This window comes from Oncorhynchus nerka, linkage group LG17 (assembly GCF_034236695.1).
Source record: "Oncorhynchus nerka isolate Pitt River linkage group LG17, Oner_Uvic_2.0, whole genome shotgun sequence".
Taxonomy (NCBI): Eukaryota; Metazoa; Chordata; class Actinopteri; order Salmoniformes; family Salmonidae; genus Oncorhynchus; species Oncorhynchus nerka.
In genome coordinates, this window is record NC_088412.1 from 28,144,553 (window position 1) to 28,169,615 (window position 25,063).

At 42.8% G+C, this 25,063-nt stretch overlaps 1 protein-coding gene across 2 annotated transcripts; it reads right to left on the bottom strand.

Moving 5' to 3' along the window:
• Positions 1 to 139: 139 nt before the first annotated feature.
• LOC115145010 (tetratricopeptide repeat protein 39A-like) lies at positions 140 to 24,439 on the bottom strand. Of its 2 annotated transcripts, XM_029686209.2 has the most exons (20): positions 24,102 to 24,439; positions 21,111 to 21,161; positions 20,811 to 20,864; positions 13,742 to 13,846; positions 8,105 to 8,236; positions 7,042 to 7,085; positions 6,468 to 6,535; positions 6,282 to 6,346; positions 5,731 to 5,830; positions 5,471 to 5,536; positions 5,258 to 5,366; positions 4,436 to 4,503; positions 4,206 to 4,265; positions 3,951 to 4,112; positions 3,613 to 3,704; positions 3,346 to 3,466; positions 3,112 to 3,223; positions 2,820 to 2,934; positions 2,534 to 2,650; positions 140 to 2,375 (listed from the first exon to the last, which is right to left on the bottom strand). In XM_029686209.2, the coding sequence occupies exons 1-20, from the start codon at positions 24,152 to 24,154 to the stop codon at positions 2,258 to 2,260; spliced, it is 1,812 nt and encodes a 603-aa protein (XP_029542069.1). In that variant the 5' UTR covers positions 24,155 to 24,439; the 3' UTR covers positions 140 to 2,257. The 2 variants fall into 2 exon arrangements, with proteins under 2 accessions (XP_029542069.1, XP_029542070.1); XM_029686210.2 differs by lacking the exons at positions 20,811 to 20,864; positions 21,111 to 21,161; positions 24,102 to 24,439 and adding an exon at positions 18,705 to 19,012.
• Positions 24,440 to 25,063: the final 624 nt, after the last annotated feature.

Below are 25,063 nucleotides of genomic sequence, written 5' to 3' on the forward strand. Positions count from 1 at the left end.
CAAAATTATGGACTATCACAAACAATGGTACATTTGAAATCCAGACAACAGAGTGGTGTTCGGAGTGCAGTTCATCCAGTTATCCAAAAGCAAATGGGTCGTACAAGAGTAACAAAAAACTAACCAGACCCAATTTGAGTTACTTATTTCATAATTTAATCTTAAATTACAAAACAAACATTTAGTATGTACAGGTCCAGGAATGTCAATCTGCTCAGTAGCCATGCCCCATATCATATTCTGACCTCGTCACAGAGCCAATAAGATTGAATTTACTGACATAAATAGTACACACAAAGAAAACAATGGAACAAAACAAGAAAATGTCAGACCTAATCATTAGAACATCCCAAACTAAGATAATCTCTATATTTGAAAAAAATCTATTTATTCATTTCCTTCACCCTTTAGAGATATTTAAATTGCTTTTACACCAAACCTTATTCTAAGAATGAACAGCTAAGTCAGCTCTAATTCCAACATTTAAACTCAAGACACCACTCTAATGCCTGGGTTTGGATACTTATTTTGTTGTAAATAGAGATGAAATAATCATAGAACATGAAAAAAGGTAACCCTTTTTCTAATCACAAATATCATATACAGTTTATTAGATCATTTATTACACAAGAACGTAACTATTTCATTTACAGTGGTGTAAAGTAACTAAGTAAAAATATTTTGAATAACTACTTTTTGGGGTGTACGTACTTGAATATTTATATTTTTGACAGCGTTTACTCCACTATATTCCTAAAGAAAATATATACTTTTTACTTCACACATTGTCGCTGACACCCAAAAGTACTCATTACATTTTGAATGCTCAGGCAGGACAGCAATATGGTCCAATTCACGCACCTATCAATATAACCCATTGTCATCCCTACTGGCGGAATCACTAAACACAAATACTGCGTTTGTAAATTATGTCTGACTGTTGGGAGTGTGCCCCTGGCTGTCCGTAAAAAAAAAAACAAGAAAATTGTGTCATCTGGTTTGCGTAATACAAGTTACTTGATGTATAGCATTACTTTTACTCAAGAATGACAATTGAGTACTTTATCCACCACTGTACTTAGGTCAATTTTAAAACAATTACTTTTAGGCTTTAATACTCAGGTAGTATTTTGCTGACTTTCACTTGAGTTATTTTCTATCAAGGTATTGTCACTTGTACTTTTTCCACTACTGTTAATGTGCAACAACTCCTTGTAAGCCATTATTGTCTATGTTGATGTCGGACCTGCATATTTATATATGGAAGGCTCTTGTGGTTGTCAACACTTCACTCACTACAGATGAAACTGGCAGCCTGGCTTTCCTGTGTCAATCTGAAAGGCTCGTTTGTTTGAGCTCAAGTACTGTTGGATTGTGTCCACATGTAGAGAACAAGCAAGGAGCCTGCCTTTCTAAAAGACACATTCATCGGTCCACTTAAAACAGGACAGTTTTGTAAAAGCTGCCATTGCAGTTAATGAATAAACAGACAAAATAACCCCCTACCATCACACGTGCATTCCTGCAATGTGTTTGTATGGCTGGATGATTTAACTTTGTGTAGATGTCAGTGGGCACTATATCCACAAAAATTCAGTTGGACTGGTCATGCATTCCTTCCCAGAAAGTGGTTCAGTTGATCCAATGTGCCAAAACTTCCCTTGAGCTGTTCAGGGTGAAAATTGAAATACACAAATAAAACCAGTCATAGAAGCACAGAGATAAAGGCATTAGGGCAGGAGGTTATCTGCAATAGATCACAGTCAACAAGACAGACATTGTCCAAGATTGGCCACAGTGCTTTTAGTCATTAGCTCCGAGCAGAGGGAAAAAGCTATGAGAATACCTTTAACCACTCAAATATGTTGCAAAAACCCCTGTGACAGGTGTGAAAAGACATGTTTACCAGTGAATGTATGTATTTATGCTGGAGGGTGAACATTCGGGGATGGGTCTCTAACCATAGGTTTTTGCAATAGACTGATGAAACCCTGTACATCTACATCCAGCAGTGTGGTATTTTCTATATATTGCGTATATTTTCTTTGTCTGAGTAAATACTATTGTCTGTATGCTTTTGACCTTTCAGTGTACATTATGCTTGTGTAGTGTTGCGGGTCTTTCTAAGAGCTCGGTGGCTGGCCAGTCATATGCTTGTTGCTGGTAGTGGGTGGTTTGGTACTCTGCCTCATCCCTGCGGCGTTGGGCTTATGCACTGTGGGATGGCTGGACATTGGCCCCGTTTTTCCCACACCAGCTACGGGCTGGAGGGCATGGTGTGAATCCCATTCTCTCCTGTGGCCTTGGCCTTGTGCAAAGCAGCTTGGATTCGGAAATGTGTCCGCGATTCCATGGAGTAGTTTTTGTAATTTTGCCTGTAAATATAGGGGAACAATGAAAAGGCCTGGCCAGATGATTTTACTTTACATACTAATAGAATTCTTGTAAAAAAAGACAGGTTTCAGAATTTCAATGAACTATTGTATTGAGATGGGTAGACATAATTATGTTGTGTAAGGACCAAGACACTCACTTGGCCGTCTCCAGTAGTTTGATGCCCTCCTCCTTCCTCCCTTGTTCCAGACACAGCAGCCCATGCTCAAGCAGTGCATTGGGAACCAAGTAGTGATCAAACTTGATCTGTGTTTCACTGACAAGAGAAAAAATACAACAGAGATCAGGAATGAAACAAGAAATGAAATAAACTTGTAATGAATAGTGAAAGAGTAGGTCTCTTCCACTATCATATTGTGAAAGGATGAGTGTGCGCGACTTTGTGTGTGTGTGTGTGCGAGTGAGTGTGTGTGTGTGGCGCTCACTTGCAAAGGACCAAGGTGAAGTAGGCCTCAGCCTCCTCCTGGTGTCCCAGGTGTTTCAGACACAGACCCTTAAGCAGGCTCACCAAACACTGGTCGTCTATGGAGAACTCTGTCCCTTCGGAACACAAAGTACAACAATCAAGCCCCATCACAAAACTCTACTAAACAGTGTTGCTAAACATGATAATAACGAGATAAGGAGTTGTCTGAATCCAATCATTAATGCTGTTCCTAAATGAATGTGTAGAGGCAGTATCAACTCTCCAGGGTGACACACGTTTGTGTTACTTACTTTGGCTATTGTCGAGTTTTGCCTGTGCCTCGTCCAGTGTTTTCAGCATGCCCTCCGTGAGGTCTTTGTGTTTACCGATGACTGTGTAGCCGTTCCAGATGTACATCATCTCCTGCAGAGGACAGACAAGGCCACCGGGTGTCACAGTAATCCACACATAGATAACAGTAGTATTTTGTTACACTATAATTACAATGTAATAGGGAACATGCTGTCAAACCATGCAGTACTGACCAGAGGAGGTGCAGGGAGGGTTATCGGGTTCTCAGTCAGGTAACGACGGGCTTTTCGGATGGCAAACTTCTCAGTTGGCAAAGACTTTCCAGCTATTTTCTGCTTAAGCCCATGTACCTGCCTGGAGTGGATAGAAAATGGATACATGTAACATATTGATTAATTTGGATAGAATGACTTGATTATACAAGAACCGTGGGTAGAATGAAATAAATACAGTACAAAGCATTATGGTGACACAGGGGTTTGTATATTGCAGTGACCTACCTGAACAGCGCTACCTCACTCTCCTGGAATGGTTGGCATTCCTCACTGGTCAGCATGCTGAGGTAGGCACCTTTCATATAGGCATATGTTGCCTGGAGGGAAATGTGCATGTATTACTACTGAAACTACTACTACACTTTAGGCATCATCATCAATTTGGCCCTCTAGAGACTAAGTGGAATACATTAAAAGCTGTAAAACAAGCTAATCCATATTCTGTCAAGACTGTGCCGCATGTGCCTTCGAGATAATGCAACCATTACTGTACTGAAACAGATGTTATGTCCTTGACTATATAGTACTGATATGCAAAATACAATCACTGCAGAATGTCCCACCTTGGACCATGCATTCTCTTTGCTGAGCAGATCAGCGTAGAAGTAGGCCATCTTCCAATGTCTCTTGTATGTGAAACACCACATCAGCTCCCAGTAGCACATGTGATGGAACTGCTTCCACTGTTGCTGAGCTTCACAGCACTCCTCAAAGCGCTCTATAGCCTGGTACACACAAATACAACACATGAAAAGGGATGGTTTGTAGTCTAAACAAAATCATTTTGGTAGTAGTCAAAATCATTGATCTACACTCACAGCATCCAGGTTTCCTTTGATAACCTCTATTCGACCAGCGAAGAACAAGAAGATAGATCCCTTAAAACAACAGAGGTATAGAACACACTGTTTCACTATAAACTGTTTTGATGGGAATGAGTGTGTGTACAGGCCTATGCACCAAATAATTCACAATATTTCACAAAACCAATACAATTGGAATAGAATTGTACTTTACTGCTATAAATTATACAAATGTCCTCACTGACCTTAGGATACTGTTTGAGATAGGGCTGAAGCAGTTTCTCAGCATCCTCCACATCCCCCTCCCCTGTGCCTGCAAGCCATGAGGAGAAAAAGACAATGTTATTTAATGTTAGTTTGGTCTGTCCGGGCACTTCAATCTGGCCCACGAGACAAACATTATTTATATTTTTCAAGTATTTATTTTTAGTGAATTCTTGTTTTATTTACCCATTTTTTCTCCCCAATTTCATGGAAAACAATTGGTAGTTACAGTCTTGTCCCATCGCTGCGACTCCTGTACGGACTCGGGAGAGGCTAAGGGCGAGAGACGTGTGTCCTCCGAAACACAACCCAACCAAGCCAAGCCACACAGCTTCTTGACACAATGCTCGCTTAACCCGGAAGCCAGCTACACCAATGTGTTGGAGGAAACACTGTACACCTGGCGACCATGTCAGCATGCATGCGCCTGGCCCGGCACAGGAGTTGCTAGAGCGCGATGGGAGAAGGATATCTCGGCCTGCCAAACCCTCTCCTAAACCGGACGATGCTAGGCCAATTGTACGCTGCCTCATGGGTCTCCCTGTCACGGCCAGCTGTGACACAGCCTGGGATCAAACCCGGGTCTGTAGTGATGCCTCAAATACTACTATGGAGTGCCTTAGACCGCTGTGCTACTCGGGAGGCCCCCACGAAATTGATTTTAACAAACAATTGGTCCCCCAAAAAATCGTGATGTGGCCCTCGAGCCAAAAAGTTTGCCCACTCCTATAAGGCTTGTTTTGGGAGATGAAAAGGTCAGTGTGGTGACGTTTAATGTGTGGTAACATCAACCTGTCTCTCACCCAAGATGAAGCTCATGAAGGTGTGGTAGCAGAGGAGCAGCATGTTACACAGGAAGGACCTGAAAGTCTGCCCTGCAGAGCCCTCCGTCAGCTGCTGCAAGCCAAACTCCTGCAGACACACACAACACAGGACACTGCAGACTTAGCACAGTCCATCCAGCCCAGTTCAGTCCAGCTCAGCATCTCACACCAGGTTAACAGTAGGAAACCTACCTTATTTCCAGAGAAACCCACAAACTCCAGCAACCTGAGGGTCCGTGTGGGCAGCATGGAGATCATCTGTACACAACCCAAGAACACAGGAGTGAAAAAGTGAGAGATGAGACAGACACAATTATACATTGTACCAATCAGGGCAATGCGTTGAGTTACACTGAGTTATATAACCCTCACACCAAAAAGGTCCTTCTATACAATCTACCAGTCCAGAAAACTGGACCACAAACATTATCGACATGAAGCAGTTCCCTCACCAAGTTGAAGGCTCCTACTCCAAGCTTGACCCCGCCTTCAAAATGCCCATGATTGTCACCATGGACGTAGGTAGAGGACTGGAGGACCGTATGAAGCTCTCTGAAATACAGATGTACATTCTTTACGAGTTGATAGGGGCCTCCCGAGTGGCGCCTTCAATCCCAGGCTGTGTCACAGCCTGCTGTGACCAGGAGCCCTATAGGCGGCACACGATTGGCTCATCGCGCTCTAGCGACTCCTTGTGGCAGGCTGTGCGCCTGACTTTAGTTGTCAGGTGAACGGTGTTTCCTCCGACACATTGGTGCGGCTGGCTTCCGGGTTAGGCGAGCAGGTGTGATAAGAAGCAGCGCGGCTTGGTGGGTAAAGTTTCAGAGGACGCATGACTTGACCTTCGCCAGACTCGACCTTCGAGCTCGTTGGGGTGTTGCAGCGATGAGACAACATCATAACTACCAATTAGATATCACGAAAAGGGGGTAAAAAAATAGCACAAGTTGAGACATTAGGGAAATGCACTTTAAAGGCCATACACTACATCAAGAGTGCTTACTTGTACGTCTGGTAGCTATTCCTCACTTTGATTCCTCCCTTGATGAAACTGATCATGCTTTCATCCTACAGAAACAGGGGTAAAGAACAATTTCAATATCACAAATGCACAATAAACTTGAACATCTGTATCAGTGCTGCAAAGAGATAGTGAGCGTCAGTGGGTGATGTGGTAGCAGCAGGTTACCTGAAGGAAGGTGAGTGCTGCCCTCTGTAGGAGACATTCTGCATAGCACACTTCAGCGTGGAGTTCCTCTGAGGTGAAAATGACAGCACAATTATCTTCTGACATCCTCAAACCATTACATCAGCAGGAGGCTGCACAGTAAACCCACAGACAAGAAACACATTTTAAACTGTATTCTCAAGTACTGAACAACCATCAAGGTTAGCTAACTAATAGGTGGGCAGGTAGCCTAGTGGTTAAGAGCGTTGAACCAGTAACTGAAAAGTCACTAGTTCTGAATCCCAGAGCTTACGAGGTGAGACATTGTTTTATCTGTTGATGTTCCCCTGTGCCCCGGTACTTAACCCCATGGTCGCTCTGGATAAGAGCGTCTGCTAAAAAGTAAATGTATTAAATGAAAACATCAAAAACAGAGTATATTTAACAGTAGCAGGTTTGTATTTATTTAGGAATACTAGCAATGAAAACAATTGTTCAATTCACACTCGTAAGATACGAGGCTTGTGGTAAAACAGTATGTCTGTGTCTTAGTGTGTAGTGAAGTTAGAATGTACTGAAGTAAGTATGCTCTAACCTTCTGTGAAGTTTCTGTTGCTAAAGGTTGACTTCTTGCGGAACCTGGGAGAGATTACACACAGAACTTAATTACACTATTACACACGAAATCCAACATTACAATACGGTGTTCGATGAGACAGACATGGCAGAGTTGGTTCGCAACAATTCAACACCAGTCTGTGGATGTGTGAGCTAAGAAACTTGGAATTCAACACATTCTTGTGCTTGGATATCAAAAAACGGTGACATGTGGTAACTACATTCATTGACAGACATTGACCAACAGTATAGCGATCAGGTTTCAGTATTGGGAATTACATGATATGGATTAAGGGAGATACAAGCATATAATGAGTGGTTTACTGTAACCACTGCTGATCAGTGATCCGTGGGATAATAATAAACCTTCTGTAAAAGTTGAATTTGCGTAGATATCTACTCTTCATGCAAATCAGTGTGGCCCAGACACATTTTATGGCTTGTGTAGATAAGATGTAGAGCGGCTCTTAGAATAGCACAGGGTCCACGGTCATGGGGTTCCCCTGACCCACCCAAGATTCTCAGGCGGTGTGGCAGGCCCAGTCTGGGAGTGTGTGTGTGTGTGTGTGTGTGTGTGGCCCACCATTTGGAGAGGCGTATCCATATAGCACATTTTCACACACTCACTGTTACAGGCCGCTCTGAAATTCCACCAGCCAGCGAGATCTGATAGGACCTGGGTGATATTTGCTCTGTGATTATGTCAGAACAGCTAACCAGCCACCACAGACCAGGATGAACATCTCCCAAAACAGCCAGAGGTTCTCCCCACTGGAATGGCCGGGTTCATCCAGAGCCAAATATATTTCGCCTGTATATGGTTGTTCTTCATAATAGGAGTTTGAGGTAAATGTGTCTTGTTTTGCCACAAACACACGTTACAAAATTCACAAAGTGGTTTCACTTGATCAGATCATGTGGTTCCTATCTTCATGATTGAATAGCTATCACTGAGCCAAAACATTTGTTTTTGCTTTTGTTGCCTCTAAAGGAAATAAATAGCATACATTAGAATGTAGACCATTACAAAGGAGACTTACCGCTGACATACTGCCTGAGCCTCCTTCATGGTGTTACCCGCTGCCAGGATGTGCTCCGGGTCAAAGGTCATCATGGCCTGCATCTCCAGTATGGTGGCGTATGTGAGCGCATGGTACATGCTGTCTTTGATTCTGTGAAGGAAGAAAAAGAGAAACAGAAATATTGAGCTATATTTTTAGCAGCGATTGTTGCCCTCTCAAAATGCAGTCTCAACAAAAAAAGATTACTTTGTATGTCTTTGATACAAATGAAGAGGAGCACATGTATGCATGTCCTTACTGTAAAAGTATAAGTATATAATCATTGACATTCAATATGTAAACTCAGCAACAAAAAAGTCCTCTCACTGTCAACTGTGTATATATTTTCAGAAAACTTAACATGTGTAAATATTTGTATTAACATAACAAGATTAAACAACTGAGACATAAACTGAGCAAGTTCCACAGACATGTGACGAACAGAAATTGAATCATTTCTCCCTGAAGGGGGGGGGGGTCAAAATCAAAAGTAACAGTCAATACAGCTGGTGGCCACACCAGATACTAAGTACTGCAGTGCGTCTCCTCCTCATGGACTGCACCAGATTTGCCAGTTCTTGTTGTGAGATGTTACCCCACTCTTCCACCAAGGCACCTGCAAGTTCCCAGACATTTCTGGGGGGAATGGCCCTACTCCTCACCCTCCGATCCAACAGGTCCCAGACGTGCTCATTGAGATTGAGATCCGGGCTCTTCGCTGGCCATGGCAGAACACTGACATTCCTGTCTTGCATGAAATCACGCACAGAACGAGCAGTATGACTGGTGGCATTGTCATGCTGGAGGGTCATGTCAGGATGAGCCTGCAGGAAGGGAACCACATGAGGGAGGAGGATGTCTTCCCTGTAAAGCACAGCGTTGAGATCGCCTGCAATGACAACAAGCTCAGTCCGATGACGCTGTGACACACCGCCCCAGACCATAACGGACCCTCCAACTCCAAATCGATCCCGCTCCAGAGTACAGGCCTCGCTGTAACGCTAATTTCTTCTATGATAAACGCAAATCTGACCATCACCCCTGGTGAGACAAAACCGCTACTCGTCAGTGGAGAGCACTTTTTGCCAGTCCTGTCTGGTCCAGCGATGGTGGGTTTGTGCCCATAGGCGACGTTGTTGCCGGTGATGTCTGGGTGAGGACCTGCCTAACAACAGGCCTACAAGCCTTCAGTCCAGCCTCTCTCAGCCTATTTCGAACAGTCTGAGCACTGATGGAGGGATTGTGCATTCCTGGTGTAACTCTGGCAGTTGTTGTTGCCATCCTGTACCTGTCCCGCAGGTGTGATGTTCGGATGTACCAATCCTGTGCAGGTGTTGTTACACGTGGTCTGCCACTGTGAGAACGATCAGCTGTCCGTCCTGTTTCCCTGTAGTGCTGTCTTACACGGAACCCAAACCGGCTGCGCCATCGTGCATACATTTATTTTGTCCTCCCACACCAAATGCGATCACAACATGCAGGTTAAAATATCAAAACAAAATCTGAACCAATGACATTAATTTGAGGACAGGTCGAAAAGCATTAAACATGTATGGCAAATTAGCTAGTTAGCTTGCTGTTGCTAGCTAATTTGTCCTGGGATATAAACATTGATTTGTTATTTTACCTGAAAAGCACAAGGTCCTCTACTCCGACAATCAATCCACACATAAAACGGTCAACCAAATCGTTTCTAGTCATCTCTCCTCCTTCCAGACTTTTTCATCTTTGAACTTATATGGTGATTGGCATCTACACTTTCATAGTATTACCACGACGACCGGCAAAACAGTTTGTCTTTCAACCACCCACGTGGGTATAACCAATGAGGAGATGGCACGTGGGTACCTGCTTCTATAAACCAATGAGGAGATGGGAGAGGCAGGACTTGCAGCGCGATCTGCGTCAGAAATAGGAGTGACTTCTATTTTAGCCCTTGGCAACGCAGACGCTCATTGGCGCGAGCAGTGTGGGTGCAATAATTGAATAACATGGTTTTCAACATTTATTTTGCAAGGCTCGCGCAAGCGACGTGTCCGGTCAGCATGTTAGGCGTCTCTCATTTATTGCCCTGGCCACATCTGCAGTCCTCATGCCTCCTTGCAACATGCCTAAGGCACGTTCACGCAGATGAGCAGGGACCCTGGGAAGCTTTCCTTTGGTGTTTTTCACCAAAGGAAGAAAGGCCTTTTTAGTGTCCTAAGTTCTCATAACTGTGACCTTAATTGCCTACTGTCTGTAAGCTGTTAGTGTCTTAACGACCATTCCACAGGTGCATGTTCATTAATTGTTTATTGTTAATTGAACAAGCATGGGATACAGTGTTTTAAACCCTTTACAATGAAGATCTGTGAAGTTATTTGGATTTTTACGAATTATCTTTAAAAGACAGGGTTCTGAAAAAAAGACGTTGCTGAGTTTAGTACGAGTTTAGTACGCTACAAGACCATGGTGCTTGCCTACGGAGCTGTGAGGGGAACGGCACCTCAGTACCTCCAGGCTCTGATCAGGCCCTACACCCAAACAAGGGCACTGCGTTCATCCACCTCTGGCCTGCTCGCCTCCCTACCACTGAGGAAGTACAGTTCCCGCTCAGCCCAGTCAAAACTGTTCGCTGCTCTGGCCCCCCAATGGTGGAACAAACTCCCTCACGACGCCAGGACAGCGGAGTCAATCACCACCTTCCGGAGACACCTGAAACCCCACCTCTTTAAGGAATACCTAGGATAGGATAAAGTAATCCCTCTCACCCCCCCCTTAAAAGATTTAGATGCACTACTGTTCCACTGGATGTCATAAGGTGAATGCACCAATTTGTAAGTCGCTCTGGATAAGAGCGTCTGCTAAATGACTTAAATGTAATGTAAATGTAGAATATTTAATGTATTTTCTGACCAAAAACTCTTTAAAAAGCCCAGCTCCTTTAAGTTACAATATGTTTTCTTGGATACAGGCCCATGTGAATTCCCTGAATGTCACACTGTGACACTAACATTCCACAACCAGGAGCGCTGGTCTGACTTGTTCCCAGCAGGTTCCACCATAGTCACAGTGGCAGGATAGGATAATGCTGGTGAGTTTCTTCACTGTAATGTCACATGTCTGCATGCCTGGCATTTCACAGTCCTTTGTTGCTCCTAGACATTTCCACATCACAATAACAGCACTTACAGTTGACCGGGGAAGCTCTAGCAGGGCAGAAATGTGACAAACAGACTTGTTGGAAAGGTGGCATCCTATGACGGTGCCACCATGAAAGTTACTGAGCTCTTCGGCAAGGCCATTCTACTGCCAATGTTTGTCTATGGAGATCGCATGGCTGTGTGTTCGATTTGATACACTTGTCAGCAATGGGTGTGGCTGAAATAGCCAAATCCACTCATTTGAAGGGGTGTCCACATACTTTTGTATATATAGTGTCATTTTTCAAAAGGGATTCAAATCAGGAGACATTTCGTCAGGAAAAAAAGCAGCATGGTAAAAACAGGCCATGAATTGGAATGTTTGTGCCTTCTGCCTGCCTGCCTGCCTTCTGTTGTTGACTGTTGTGGAGACAGAGATGGACAAGGGCCGATGATGACTGTGGGGCCTGCACTCCTGACTCTTGAAGCTTATTCACTGTCATGGGTAAACCTAATCTAATGTTCTGCAAAAAAAAAAAAAAAACACCAACTTAAAAAGAGCCAGCCAGCAGGAGGGAGGTTCTCCGTCTCATCGTGCACGTTTCAGTGAATTACAGAACCTGACAGTGCTCACGTTGAGTGCCAACATGAGGCAACTTTAGTTGTTTGTGTGGTCAAATTGCTCTGACACAGCTCCTAAGAATAAAGCATTCGAATGGGGGAGAGCACCAATGTAGTGAGCTCTGTTAAGCTGGTTAATCTCGTCTTCAGAGTAGTAAGATTTGTAGTGCAAGTTGCTATCCATTGTGCCTCTGCCTTTTTGCCTGAATCTTGGCCAGCCAATGAGACGAAACCATTCTACAGTAGGTGGTGACGCTACAACCTCTGTCTGAACATGTGTTCCATTTGTACATGTTGTACAGTATAGCAGCCCCTCCTCAACCTTTTACAATGTACACTAGATCAACACTTCCACACCTAGTGTAAAGCACTCATTAGGAATGAGGGGGGGACAACCAAGTACTTGAGACTGGGACAGGACAATTACATAAGGCCTGCTGCTGTTCCTGCCCAGTCCGCATGTTTGAACAGCTAGCTAGTAGCTTCAGAGAGAAGCAGGCAATGCAGAATCTTACTGTCTAATCCGAATATAAAGCTGTGCTTAAAAGCATGAGGCTGGCTGTTTTGATGTCATTGCAGTGTCTTCATCCTTAAAAAAAAAAATCAGATCAAACTGCAAGCCTTTGTCTCTTTCCCTATGAACATGCAGTAGCTTATGATGATTTTGCTGTTTGATCAAATGTATATTTCAGAAAATATATATTGCTGAGTTTAGCATTCTGTGATATGAAAATACAAACCACAGTATAAACATACTCTGCATTATTATAGATGTTTAGTACATGAGAGAAAGCCTGCCACTGTGTGTGCTGTGCTGCAGAGATTCTAAACTATACCTGGCCCAGCTTACTGTGTCAGTACACTACATCAGCCTGAACAGAGGAGAGGAAAGGAAAGGAGGGAGAACGAGAGAGAGAGAAAGAGATACGCACTGCTATTTCAGCACCACTGGCTTTCTCTATGGGTTATTTATTTGATTTTATAGACGGTCTCTTATTACTGTCCTCCCACACAATACTGTGTTAAACATATGCTCAGCAACGCATTAGTTGATATTACACACTAGGATGTTGATGACGTGGAGGCTTTTCCCACAAAGGTTTTCTTTGAACACCGGTAGCAAACAAAGGAAGCCAGAGGGCAGTTTAAATGCCTATCCCTTTGCTCTGCCTACAGAACTCGGTCTACCATCACTCCCATTGCCTATCCCTTTGCTCTGCCTACAGAACTCGGTCTACCATCACTCCCATTGCCTAGCCCCAGGGTGACAGCTGACAGAATATGCCAAGCCTTGCGTGGTAAGAGAAAGAGGGTTGGGCAATGGCAGGTTTGCCAAGATTACCCTTTGGGGTAAATATTTCCTTAATTTCATGCTCATACTAGACTACCATGTACGTTTCAGAACTAAAAGAGGAGATCAACATGGAAACTGGGAGGGATTAGATAAGTACTGTATATCCACTGAGTTGTGTAACACAGAGGGGATGAGAAAGGAGACGCACTAGGGAGGGCTGGAGAGAAACTGTGATTTGGGAGTGGCCAAAGAAGAGAAAAGATTATTTGTTGATGATAATGAAAGAGAGAATTCACAGAGTAATAGGAAACTTCACAATTGTGTTTTTGATCACAATGCTGAAGGGGTGTCCAATAGGAGAGATGGTGTTTATTAAACTAGCACAGAGTGTACACTTTACTGTAGCACCAGCCTAGCCCGGTCGCCAGGTGACAACGAACAAGAAAGGAGTTGGCGAAGCACAAACTGATCAGGAAACCATACCACTTGCCAGTGCTATTTGGTGTTTGTGAAACTAGCACACAGTATTACCACCAGTCACTTGTGTCGACCCACACAATCTGGGTCACGGTCTCTCACCTGCAGTGAAGCCTGGACAGGGCCTCCTCAAAGTCGTTCCTCAGGAACAGGTCCAACGCTGCCATGCAGTCCTCCAGGGCCACAGACAGGTCTGACTTCTGGGACCTGAGATACAGGAAAGGGGAAAGAGACAGATGAAGGTTAGGTGAATTAAGTATGTTACTTTAACACATAATGACGGTCTTGGCCAATACCTACCATTGGTCCTCAGTGGAGAACCTACATGTTAAAATAACACATTCTATTTTTGACTTCCCCTCAAACAAGTCAATCATTTGTCTGAGATAAATGAGGTTTACATTGTCAAATGAAAGAAGCTTATTACTGCCAGCTTCCCAGTGGACCTAAATGTGTTCTATTATTTTATGAATGAACCCCAGGACAAAATCTTGTTTGTTCATGTCAAGAACTAGGTGAAATGTCTATGAGCTCAGTCTATAGAGTAGCATGACACAGCATTAACTACAAAGGAGTAATTCACTGTCTATCTGTCTAGTAACAGATATCTTTAAAAAGAGCCACGTCACTTCTTTTTCTCTCCCAGGCAACTCTGCTGCAGTGCCCCTGTTCTGTTTTTAGTGGTAGGGCAAGAGGAACACAAAACACCTCCAAAACATTCTGTAAGGAGCGCAGGTCATGTTATTGTCCCACTCTCCCACCTGATCTGAGCAGGCTTTCGCATCGTTTTCTCTGCGGTTCTATCATCGACAGTTATTTTACTGCGGTCAGCTTAAAGCTACATTTTTCTCATCTGACAAGATCATTGGATTTTTACCACAGTTTCTTCAGTGAGCAGCTTTCTCATTCATTGGCTTTAAAAAAAAAATGGATTGATAAGTGGGGGTTCACCAAATATTTTAATATAGAGTAATCTTCATCCCAAACAAACAAATATTGATGTCAAGGCTCCCTACCATTAAAAACAAGAGCAGGCTGTTCAACAGGCTGAAAATCCCGATAGTCCTGTGCCGCACTATTTTCATACCAAAACCACCCCAAGTTTAACAATCCCAAAGATGACAAAATGTCTTCTCAGCAAATTGGGTTCATGGACACAATAAACACAATGGAGGCTGGCCTACACAACTGAGGAGAATCTCTACAATGAGGGTGACTAACTGACAGCCATCCTTTTGCATTCCTGAAGATCAGTGATACAGAGGACCTCTTTATGCTGGACCATGCTTGAACACTCTCAAACTATAATGAATCCATTAGGTTCCATATTGAAAAACAGGCCTTTATTTCCTCCCCTTCACAAGCTAATGACATGGGTAAGACCATACCATCCTTCCACCATATGAGCAGCTATAGGCCATTCACTTCCTGCTCACTACAACACACAGTCATGAATGTCAGCGCAACACAGACAGTCTAGGGGTCAATACTACCACCCAGTTTCTAATCAATTGATACAATCAGCAAACACCTTTAAAAAGTCCCTAACAGTCAGTCATTCTGATTCCTATGTAAATTACCATTTTGAATGACTAAAACATCACCCACAATATTTCATCCTGATAACTACCAGGCTGACTGAAAAGACAGACTAAGTGGGCGGGGAGCTCACCATGACAGACAGTTCTTTGAAAATGCTTATGATGCAGTGTTGCAGTGAGATTATGTCAAGACAACTTGCTGAGACAAAGCAACTCAAACATAGATATTGCATACAACATCCAATCCTGTTATTGTTTCACAAATTACTGTTTGGTTATTGTAAAAGCATCAACATAGACGAAATGTTGGCTATATAATTTAGCTAGCCCAAAAGGAATTGTCAGCACTAGCTAGCTAGCTAGTCCATCTTAGACCATTTTTGTTGAAACAGGTTGAGGTCTAGGTACATTACATATATTGACTGCCCGACAATGTTCATATATCATGACTATCAATGATGTCAAGAATTTTGTATGAATCTCCCGTTCTGCATGTCTCTTGATGTAATGACATGACAACTGCATCCGAGTTTTGGGCAAACCTTCCCCCGCGTTTATTCCATGCTGGCTGAATACCTAGCTAGCCAGTAACTAGCTAACACCAGACACAGATGAAAGCAGAAACCTATAAGTATATTTGCCTTAGATGAATATGGAAAACCTCTTAGCTGACAAACTGCAGTACAATTTTGGCACCAGTAGACTAACTACCTAGCTATGTAAACCATGCCCATCTGCGAACACGAATTCTACCGGTATTATTTAAAATAGGTAAGAGAATAAGACGTTACCATTGGTGTCTTCAAATGTGGCTTTTTGTGAAGTCACAAAAAAAACAGTGATGGGTAAATGAAGCTTCCTGAAGAATTTAGAACAGACATTTCTTAGATGACGTCGCTCACGCCGTTTAACAAGGGACACCTGTTAATTGAAATGCATTCCAGGTGACTACCTCATGAAGCTGGTGGAGAGAATGCCAACAGTGTGCAAAGCTGTCATCAAGTAAAAGGGTGGCTACTTTGAAGAATCTCAAATATAAAATATATTTTGATGTTATTTAACACTTTTTTGGTTACTACATGATTCCATATGTGTTATTTCATAAGTTTTGATATTTTCAATATTATTCTACAATGTAGAAAATAGTCAAAATAAAGAAAAACCCTTGAATGAGTAGGTGTCCAAACTTTTGACTGGTGTTCCTCTTGTTCAGATGTGTTAGGGCCGTGTGAATAGTGATGGAAATGACATTTTCCGTGGATCTGTTGGAGCAGTAGGCACATTGGAGTGGGTCCAGTGTGTCTGGCATGCTGGCCTTGATGTGGGCCATACCAGACTCTGGGGTGAGTGCAAGTCATTTGAGCATATCACCTTGTTTTTCTTGGGCACTGGGATGATGGTAGTCTCCTTGAAGCAGGTGGGGACTACAGCTTGGGACAGGGACAGGTTGAAAATGTCAGAGAAGATGCCCGCCAACTGGTCAGCACACATTGAAGACATGGCCAGGGATGTTCTTTTGAGAGTTTCTCACGTCAGCCTCGGAGAGCAAAAGCACCAGGTCGTCTGGAGCAGCTTGTCTTCCTGGATGACTCAGTGTTGTCTGCCTCGAAGCGAGCATAGAATATGTTAAGTTCCTCTGGGAGGGAGGCTTTGGTGGGCACCACACAGCTGGATTTGCCTTTGTAGTCTGTGATAGTCTGTAGTCCTTGCCACATGCGTCGTGAGTCTGAGTTGTCAAACATCAATTAAAGTTTGAGTCTGTATTGTCTTTTTGCTTCCATATTGGATTTGCAGAGCTCGTATCTGCTTGCCTTGTACATGCCACCAAGTTGCCAGGGTTCATTCTGCTGATACTGAATGCTGCTGTACGGGATATCAGCATGGTACAGATATCTCCGTTCATCCAGGGTTTTGGTTGGGGTATGTCCAGATTGTTATTGTGGGTACATCATCATCAACACATTTCCTAATAAAGCCTGTTGAGTGACAATGTATATTCCTCAATGTTAATGGATGAGTCCTGGGTGGATGAATCTTTACACATATTCCAAATCAATATTATCAAAACACTCCTTCAGCATTGAATCTGCCTCCTCTGTCCAGCACCTATTTATTCTCTGTAAAGGTGGCTCCCTCTTGACTTGCTTCTTGTAGGCAGGGAGTAGGAACAGAGATGTGTTCTGATTGGCCGAAGTGGGGGCGAGGGATGGCTTTGTACGAATCAAGGATGTTTGTATTTACATGGTCCAGCACGTTGATTCCTCTCGTGGGACAGGATACATGTTGGTGATATTTTGGAATATATATATATATATTTTAAATGGGCTTGTTTAAAATCAACAGTGACAATTAAGACTGCTTCCGGGTGAGAGGATTCTTGCTGGCTAATGTTCTTGTACAGTTCGCTGAGTGTCGCCTTGATGTTCGCATTTGGCGGTATGTACACAGCTGTGGGAAAAAAACACATTCATTCACTCGGCATATAGTGAGGTAGGCATTTTAGCATCAGAACGTCCAAGTCAGGTGAACAGGAGCTTGAGATGTTTTCAACTTCGGAACAGCAGAAATTGTTGATGAGGAAGCTTACACCTCCCCCTACTCTTACTAGAAGCCGCCGTTTGACTCATACAGAAAATGGAAAAGCTGTCTGGTTGAATAGCAGAGTCAAGTGTATTGTCCGTAAGCCAGGTCTCTGTAAAAACAAAGACACAGCATTCTCGGATGTCCTTCTGCGACTGAAGCCTTGCTCTGAGTTCACAAAATGTATTTTCCAGCGATTGGACATTATCCATCAGGACACTAGGAAGAGGAGGCCGTGTAGCCTGTCTTTTCAGCCTAGCTTGCAGTGCCCAGTAGCTTAGCATTGCACAGTTATAAAGACTTAACCATAAACTCAATAGGGGCATAGATGGGTCTGAGAAATGGCATATGTGGCATGATAATGTACACACAATGGCAGCTATTGTTTCCTGAAAGGTTGTGCATGGCATACATTGTCCAGATAATTAATTAATTGAAGTTAGCAACTTCGTGATGCTGAATTCTCTGGAGGGAAACTTGCACAATAGAGACCATTGCTCTGAGAGGTAATCAAATATGCACAACACACTCACTCAGACGAATGTACACACACACACACACACACACACACACACACACACAGTGATAAAACATTGCTTTATCTGGATTCTTCCTGAAAGCTTTCACCGGTGTTAATTTACATTGAATTGAAGTACTAGTAAGTAAAGAAATGCCAACAAAGTAATACTGCAGTAAAACAAGCTGCTTCTAAACACAATGAAATCATCAGACAAAAGAGAAGAGGTGGATCTTAAAAAACAAAACCTGTTCAGTTTTTCTGGATACAGCTAAGTTGAGAACCCTCTGGTTTCAATCCCAGTAGAAATGACTAGTGACAGTATACTACATTCACACACAAAACCACAAATGCAGCATCTCTCGGTTTACTTCAACACACTCTCAGTACCTATCACTTCACCACGCAGCCTCAAAATATCTCTTACCCGTTTGATAGAGTTTCTGCTTCCCCTGACATTTTCATCTGGCAGACAGAGTACTAGAGGGAGGTAGAGAGACAGCAAACGCAGAAGAGAATTGACTATCTGCTCAGGCCTTTCCAGCGGCGCAGCGTGACACAGTCTCTACCTCTGGCAACAGCAGCAGCAGGCAAGCAGGCAGGAGAGGGGAGGAAGAACGCAGCCCTTAATAAGATTGGGATGACTATCACACAGAGAAACGAAACATCTTCCACCCCCCAACACTCCGCCTCCACAAACACACACAGTTCCTTAACTCTCCTCCTCCTGTCCCACCTCCTCCCATCATCACACTCACGCTACACACTGCAGTTTCTCCTCTGATAGGCTGATGCAGTAGCAGGGCTGGCCTAGCTGCACAGGACTCGAGTCAAATGATGAACAACAAAAAACATAAGCCAAAAAATTCACTATGCACCACAGAAAGGTGATACCCTGAGTATAACATCAACCAAAGACAATAGACTACTGCACTCAGATGACCGCAAAAACACCCCAGCAGAACTCATTCAGATCCCTGAATATCTTGAATGGAAAATGTCAAAATCTCTCTGAAAAATTCCAGACAGAGATGTAGAATGACTTGATGCCGGTGAGAGGAAGATTCCTGCTAAGGAGGAAGCCTTTACTGCAGTGACTCAGGCTGACTACTGCAGCAGCAGCACAGACGCACTGCCCCGGGTGCCCCCTATTAGAGAGCCAGTAGAACACTGCGTAGCGAGAGAGAGATGAGTACCACTGAGATCCAGCAATTACACCACAGCCAATCGCTCTGAAAGTGAATGACCCAATGGAAATAGCCAGTCACTTATCAGAATGAGCTCTCAAGACAGCTGTCTAAATTTAGGTCATAGAGGAAGAGTGATCCACAACATGGTAAATCTGTGAATCTCAAGACACGTGCAAAGAGGTCAGCTTTGCCTCAGTCAAGGTTAGTTAGTTTCCTCTGGGGAACATTATTCAGCAGACAGTGCAGCAGGGACACATCAGACCAGCGTATCATTGCTCCCATTATACGTCACCTCACTGCATCTCCACCCCTCTGACAGCCATAGGGCACACAAGAAACCTGTCCTTGTATTTTATTCATTGAGCGATGCTGGAGTTGACCAACAGTACACACCAGGGGCATGTGTGGGTGGATTGTCTTCTTCGATGTATGAAAACATTTTACACAATGAACATCTTGCCTCTGGATGCAAAGCCTTGCCTGAAAAAAGTGGCCCACACTCTCCTCTAGTAGGTGGTTAATTTCAACAGGGCCCAGAGACATTGTGTAGACAGTAGATTCAAATGTACATGTACAGTGTTCCGTTATCTTGCTCTCTGATCTGCAGATATGAATCAGTTGAAGTGTTGAAATATATGAGCACTAGGACAGCATCTAGGGGTTCAATTCAGGCTCCTGCTCTTTTTGATTTAGGGAATTTACATTGCTTTCTGTTATAAATTATCATGGGAAAGCAATTAATTTAATGTACAGCTCCACCTTCCACAAAATCCATAATTAAGCAGTTATTTCCTCAAAGACATGAGATAAAAATGGTGTGTCTGCATTTGTGTTAAGGTCTAAGTAAAGTCTCTTTGCTTGTTTAAGACTTTGGGAATGATCAAATATCGATGTCATACAGCCACCGAACAATTCCGACACACCAAATGCACTTGTTTTAAAACAAATGGAACAGATAAAGACCAGAGGTGGTGTAGCACAAGGAAATACTGGTGACATAACCTAATGACACACTGTGCCAAAGGTAGAACCAATCACATCTCATCTTCCTCTCTACACCTGTACAGCAATATGGCCATCCTCTCTTTCTCTTCAGGGTGGAGAGGCATTGAAATCAAATGGTGTCTCTATGGTTGAGAACATTCCTCTTGATCCCACCCTGCCTGGACCTGAGCAGATATTATAGCCAGCATTAATGGCGTACTTCTCTGAATTATTAATATGTTGAACAGCAGGAAGGAGCGATGTCATTGCCCTCACGCTTACTGCTGATTTTCAATAACCTTTCCCTAACTACTCAACCCTGTATATCACCCGGCCATCAGCCATTGGCTCAGACTTACGTGTTCAATGGTTCTGTAGAGTTGAGTAAATCTTTGTTGCCCTGTATCTGTAACCTGAAACAGGGGGGCAAAATGGAGGCCATTTAGAAAAAAAGGTGAGCTGGAAGGGATGGAAACTATTTCAATAGGGACTATTGTGTGAGTAACATAATATTGCAACCCTTAGAAATCCTGACTGAAAAATATTTTCAGTGCACGGGTAGATGAACCAAAACGTAATATGCCCAAAGAAAGTCTATGAACATAAATATGTTGTCAAACATGCCTAGGGGACAGAAATTGACAGAAGGGAAAACTTACTTGAAATCTGTGTGCATGGGGTCAAGTTCTGCACTGTGTATGACGGACAACCTAGAAGCAAAATCATGCTGTTATGAATCACTAAATGAATCAGATCCCATTCAATGCCTTGACATGAGAAATATATATTTCACAGAAACTGTTGCATGTTTCCCATGTACACTAAACTAAGTGTTGGGGAGACATTGGGGTTGGCTGAGATTTCTTCAGCCTGCATGGTGTCCCTAGGGTCACAGTATACCAGAGAGAACATACAGTAAGCACTAGCAGATGCGTCTCATTTAACAATGCCGAGATCTCCAATTGTAGTCTAATTCCTCTCCTGTAGATGCTAATCTTTGCTCTCATTTACAATTATAGTTCACTATTTCCCTATGTACACTGAATAAAATTAAACAGAACATGCAACAATTTTACTGAGTTGGTGTTCATATGAGGAAATTAGTCAATTGAAATAAATTCATTAGGCCCTAATCTATGGATTTCACATGACTGGGAATACAGATATGCATCCGTTGGTCACAGATAGCTTAAAAAAGGTAGGGCTGTGGATCTGGTGTGACCACTATTTGCCTCATGCGGCGCGAAAGATCTCCTTCGCATTGTGTTGATCATGGTGTTGATTGTGGCCTGTAAAATGTTGTCCCACTCCTCTTCAATGGTTGTGCGTAGTTGCTGGATATTGGTGGGAACTAGAACATGCTGTCGTACCTATCCAGAGCATCCCAAACATGCTCAATGGGTGACATGTCTGGTAAGTATGCGGGCAGTGGAAGAAGTGGGACATTTTCTGCCTCTAGGAGTTGTGTACAGATCCTTGTGATATGGGGCAGTGCATTATCGTGCTGAAACATGAAGTGATGGCGACGGGTGAATGGCATGACAATGGGCCTCAGGATCTCGTCATGGTATCGTGGGGCACTCTGTTCACAACGTTGACATCAGCAAACCAGCGTGCCAGTGGTCATCGAAAGTGACATTTGCTCACAGAATACGGTACGACGCCAAACTGCAGTCTGGTCAAGACCCTGGTGAGGACGACAAGCATGCAGATGAGCTTCCCTGAGACTGTTTCTGACTGTTTGTGCAGAAATTCTTCAGTTGTGAAAACCCACTGTTTCATTAGCTGTCAGGATTGCTGGCCTCAGATGATCCTTCAGGTGAAGAAGCCAGATATGAATGTCCTGGGCTGGCGTAGTTACATGTGGCCTGCGGTTGTGAGGCAGGTTGGACGTACTGGCAAATTCTCGAAAATGACATTGGAAGCGGCTTATGGTAGAGAAATTAACATTAAAATATATGGCAACAGCTATGGTAAACATTCCTACAGTCAGCCTGCCAGTTGCACACTCCCTCAAAACATTAGACATCTGTGGAATTGTGTTGTGTGACAAAACTGCACATTTTACAGTGGCCTTTTATTGAACCCAGCACAAGGTGCACCTGTGTAATGATCATGCTGTTTAATCAGCTTATGCCTTTTGCACACACTGTACATAGACTTTATTTTCTCTACTGTGTCATTGACTTGTTTGTGTTATTGGCTTGTTTATTGTTTACTCCATGTTTAACTCTGTGTTGTCTGTGTCACACTGCTTTGCTTTATCTTGGCCAGGTCGCAGTTGCAAATGAGAACTTGTTCTCAACTAGCCTACCTGGTTAAATAAAGGTGAAATAAATAAAAAATATATATAAATATTGATATGCCACACCTATCAAGTGGATGGATTATCTTGGCAAAAGAGAAATACAAACAGGGATGTAAACACATTTGTGCACAAAATCAGAGAATTAAGCTTTTTGTGCAAACGGATCATTTCTGGGATCTTTTAATTCAGCTAAATAAAAATGGGACCAACACTTTACATGTTGCATTTATGTTCAGTATAGCTTTATATTCAGCACTGTATTTTTCCTTATCAAAGCACATCACCTGAGAGGGAGTGGTGGTGCCATATTTTTACATAGGCCTCACTCCAGAATAAATACCAGTAGAACAACTTGTCATTATTTCATAACAAGCATAGCCAGAAATTCAGTAACAAAACAGATCACATTTTGACCATATCCGTGGCTTAGTGGGGGTGTGGCTTTCAGTTAGTTATTATTGGCCACCAATCCCATTCGAGTGAATGTCATTCCAGTGCAACGCTAGCTATGAATTCTATCGGATGGTGTTTGCATGTTTAGGTAATAAGACAAATAATGTCCCATTTAAAATACAAAATAAAATGAGTGGGTGGGCCGTGCCCACACAACTTTAACAACCTAGTTAGTTAGTAGCCTATAGTTAATAAGCAGTTTGGGCACTTAGAAAATACGAAATGAAAGTACTAGGAAAACAGTAGTAGAAATTCAGTAACTGCCAATACATATTTGGTGTATTGTTATTACAAAATAACTAATTTAGCCTAATTTTACCCTAACTTCTTGAACTTTCTTTATTGTATATTCATCTCCAGACGTAGGCCTAAATCACTAGTGATGCCCTGTCGTGTTATAGAGCAACATGGTGGTACTGTGATTACAAATCTGCTTTCCCTAGACTATACATTAAGAGAAGCTATTCCTAGGTTTGAACGTTTTCAAGTGTACTGATTTGATAGGTAGAAACAGTCATAAATTAGCTTCATTTTCTTGTGTGTGTGCACATTTTTGTATAAATCTATTACATTTCCACTTCATGCGGTCTAAATCTTATTTCTAAAATAACACCTGGCAATAACGTTATAATATATAACAAATACAAAAGTTAGTGTATCTTGTATCAGAATGGTTACACAACCATTCAATGTTAATCAAATCCATCTAGCTACAGATTATTTCACTAAATTACATACATTTCTCACTACATAAACCAATCACTGTTGTGACCACAAATACAACTTGTTTAGGCTGCTGTATATATTTGTTAATAAAAGATCGCTGGGTTTCTTCGGGAGAAACGAGGGCTACTGCAACTAGCCTAGTTACGTGGATTGTGCGACTCACCCTTTGCAGTCATTTTTCTTCACGCTGCGTCTCCAACCAGTGATAAAACTCATTCCAATGGACTGAAATACTGCAAACGTGCAGAATATCCAGAAAAAGTGCAGGGCCCAATTATCCTTACATGGACATTGGGTTTTACCTGTGCGCAGGTGATGACCGTTAACGGCGAGTGTTTGAGAAAGAATAAAAAAGGTACAGTAGGCTACATGTGTATTTGTGAGAACTATACCTTCCTCCTTCCTGATTTATTTTTAAAAGGTGTGGATGTAGTCATTACTATCAATCCGATCGTGTTTAAAGTGCAACGAATGTGGCCCAAGTGTTGCTACTAGGATTTATTGCTCACCAAATTCCAGGGGATATTTGGCTGGCGGTGACAATTGAACGCCCACTGGTTGGAATACAGTAAATTTACATGATGATGCTCAGTATACTGCTTGTCTACAAATGGTAATTGGCAGTCATTTGGCTTTTCATCATGATGGCATGCAGTATTTATTTTATCATTGTAATAGTCCCATAGGGCGGCAAACAATTGGTCCAGCGTCGTCCGAGTTAGGGGAGGTTTTGGCCAGGCCCATCATTGTAAAATAATAATTTGTTCTTAACTGACTTGCCTCGTTAAATAAAAGTTACATAAAATAATAGAGTGGTAATACATGTCAGTTACTACACATCTGTTTTTATTGACCCAACCTGGTCTCTGAGCATTTAGTATTAAACCCACTGGCTCCAGGTAATGTACAAGTCTCTGCTAGGTAAAGCCCTGCCTTATCCCAGGTCAACATAGCAGCCCCCACCCGTAGCACGTGCTCCAGCAGGTATATCTCACAAGTCACCCCCAAAACCAATTCCTCCTTTGGCCGCCTTTCCTTCCAGTTCTCTGCTGCCAATGACTGGAACGAACTGCAAAAATCACTGAAGCTGGAGACTCATATCTCCCTCACTAGCTTTAAGCACCA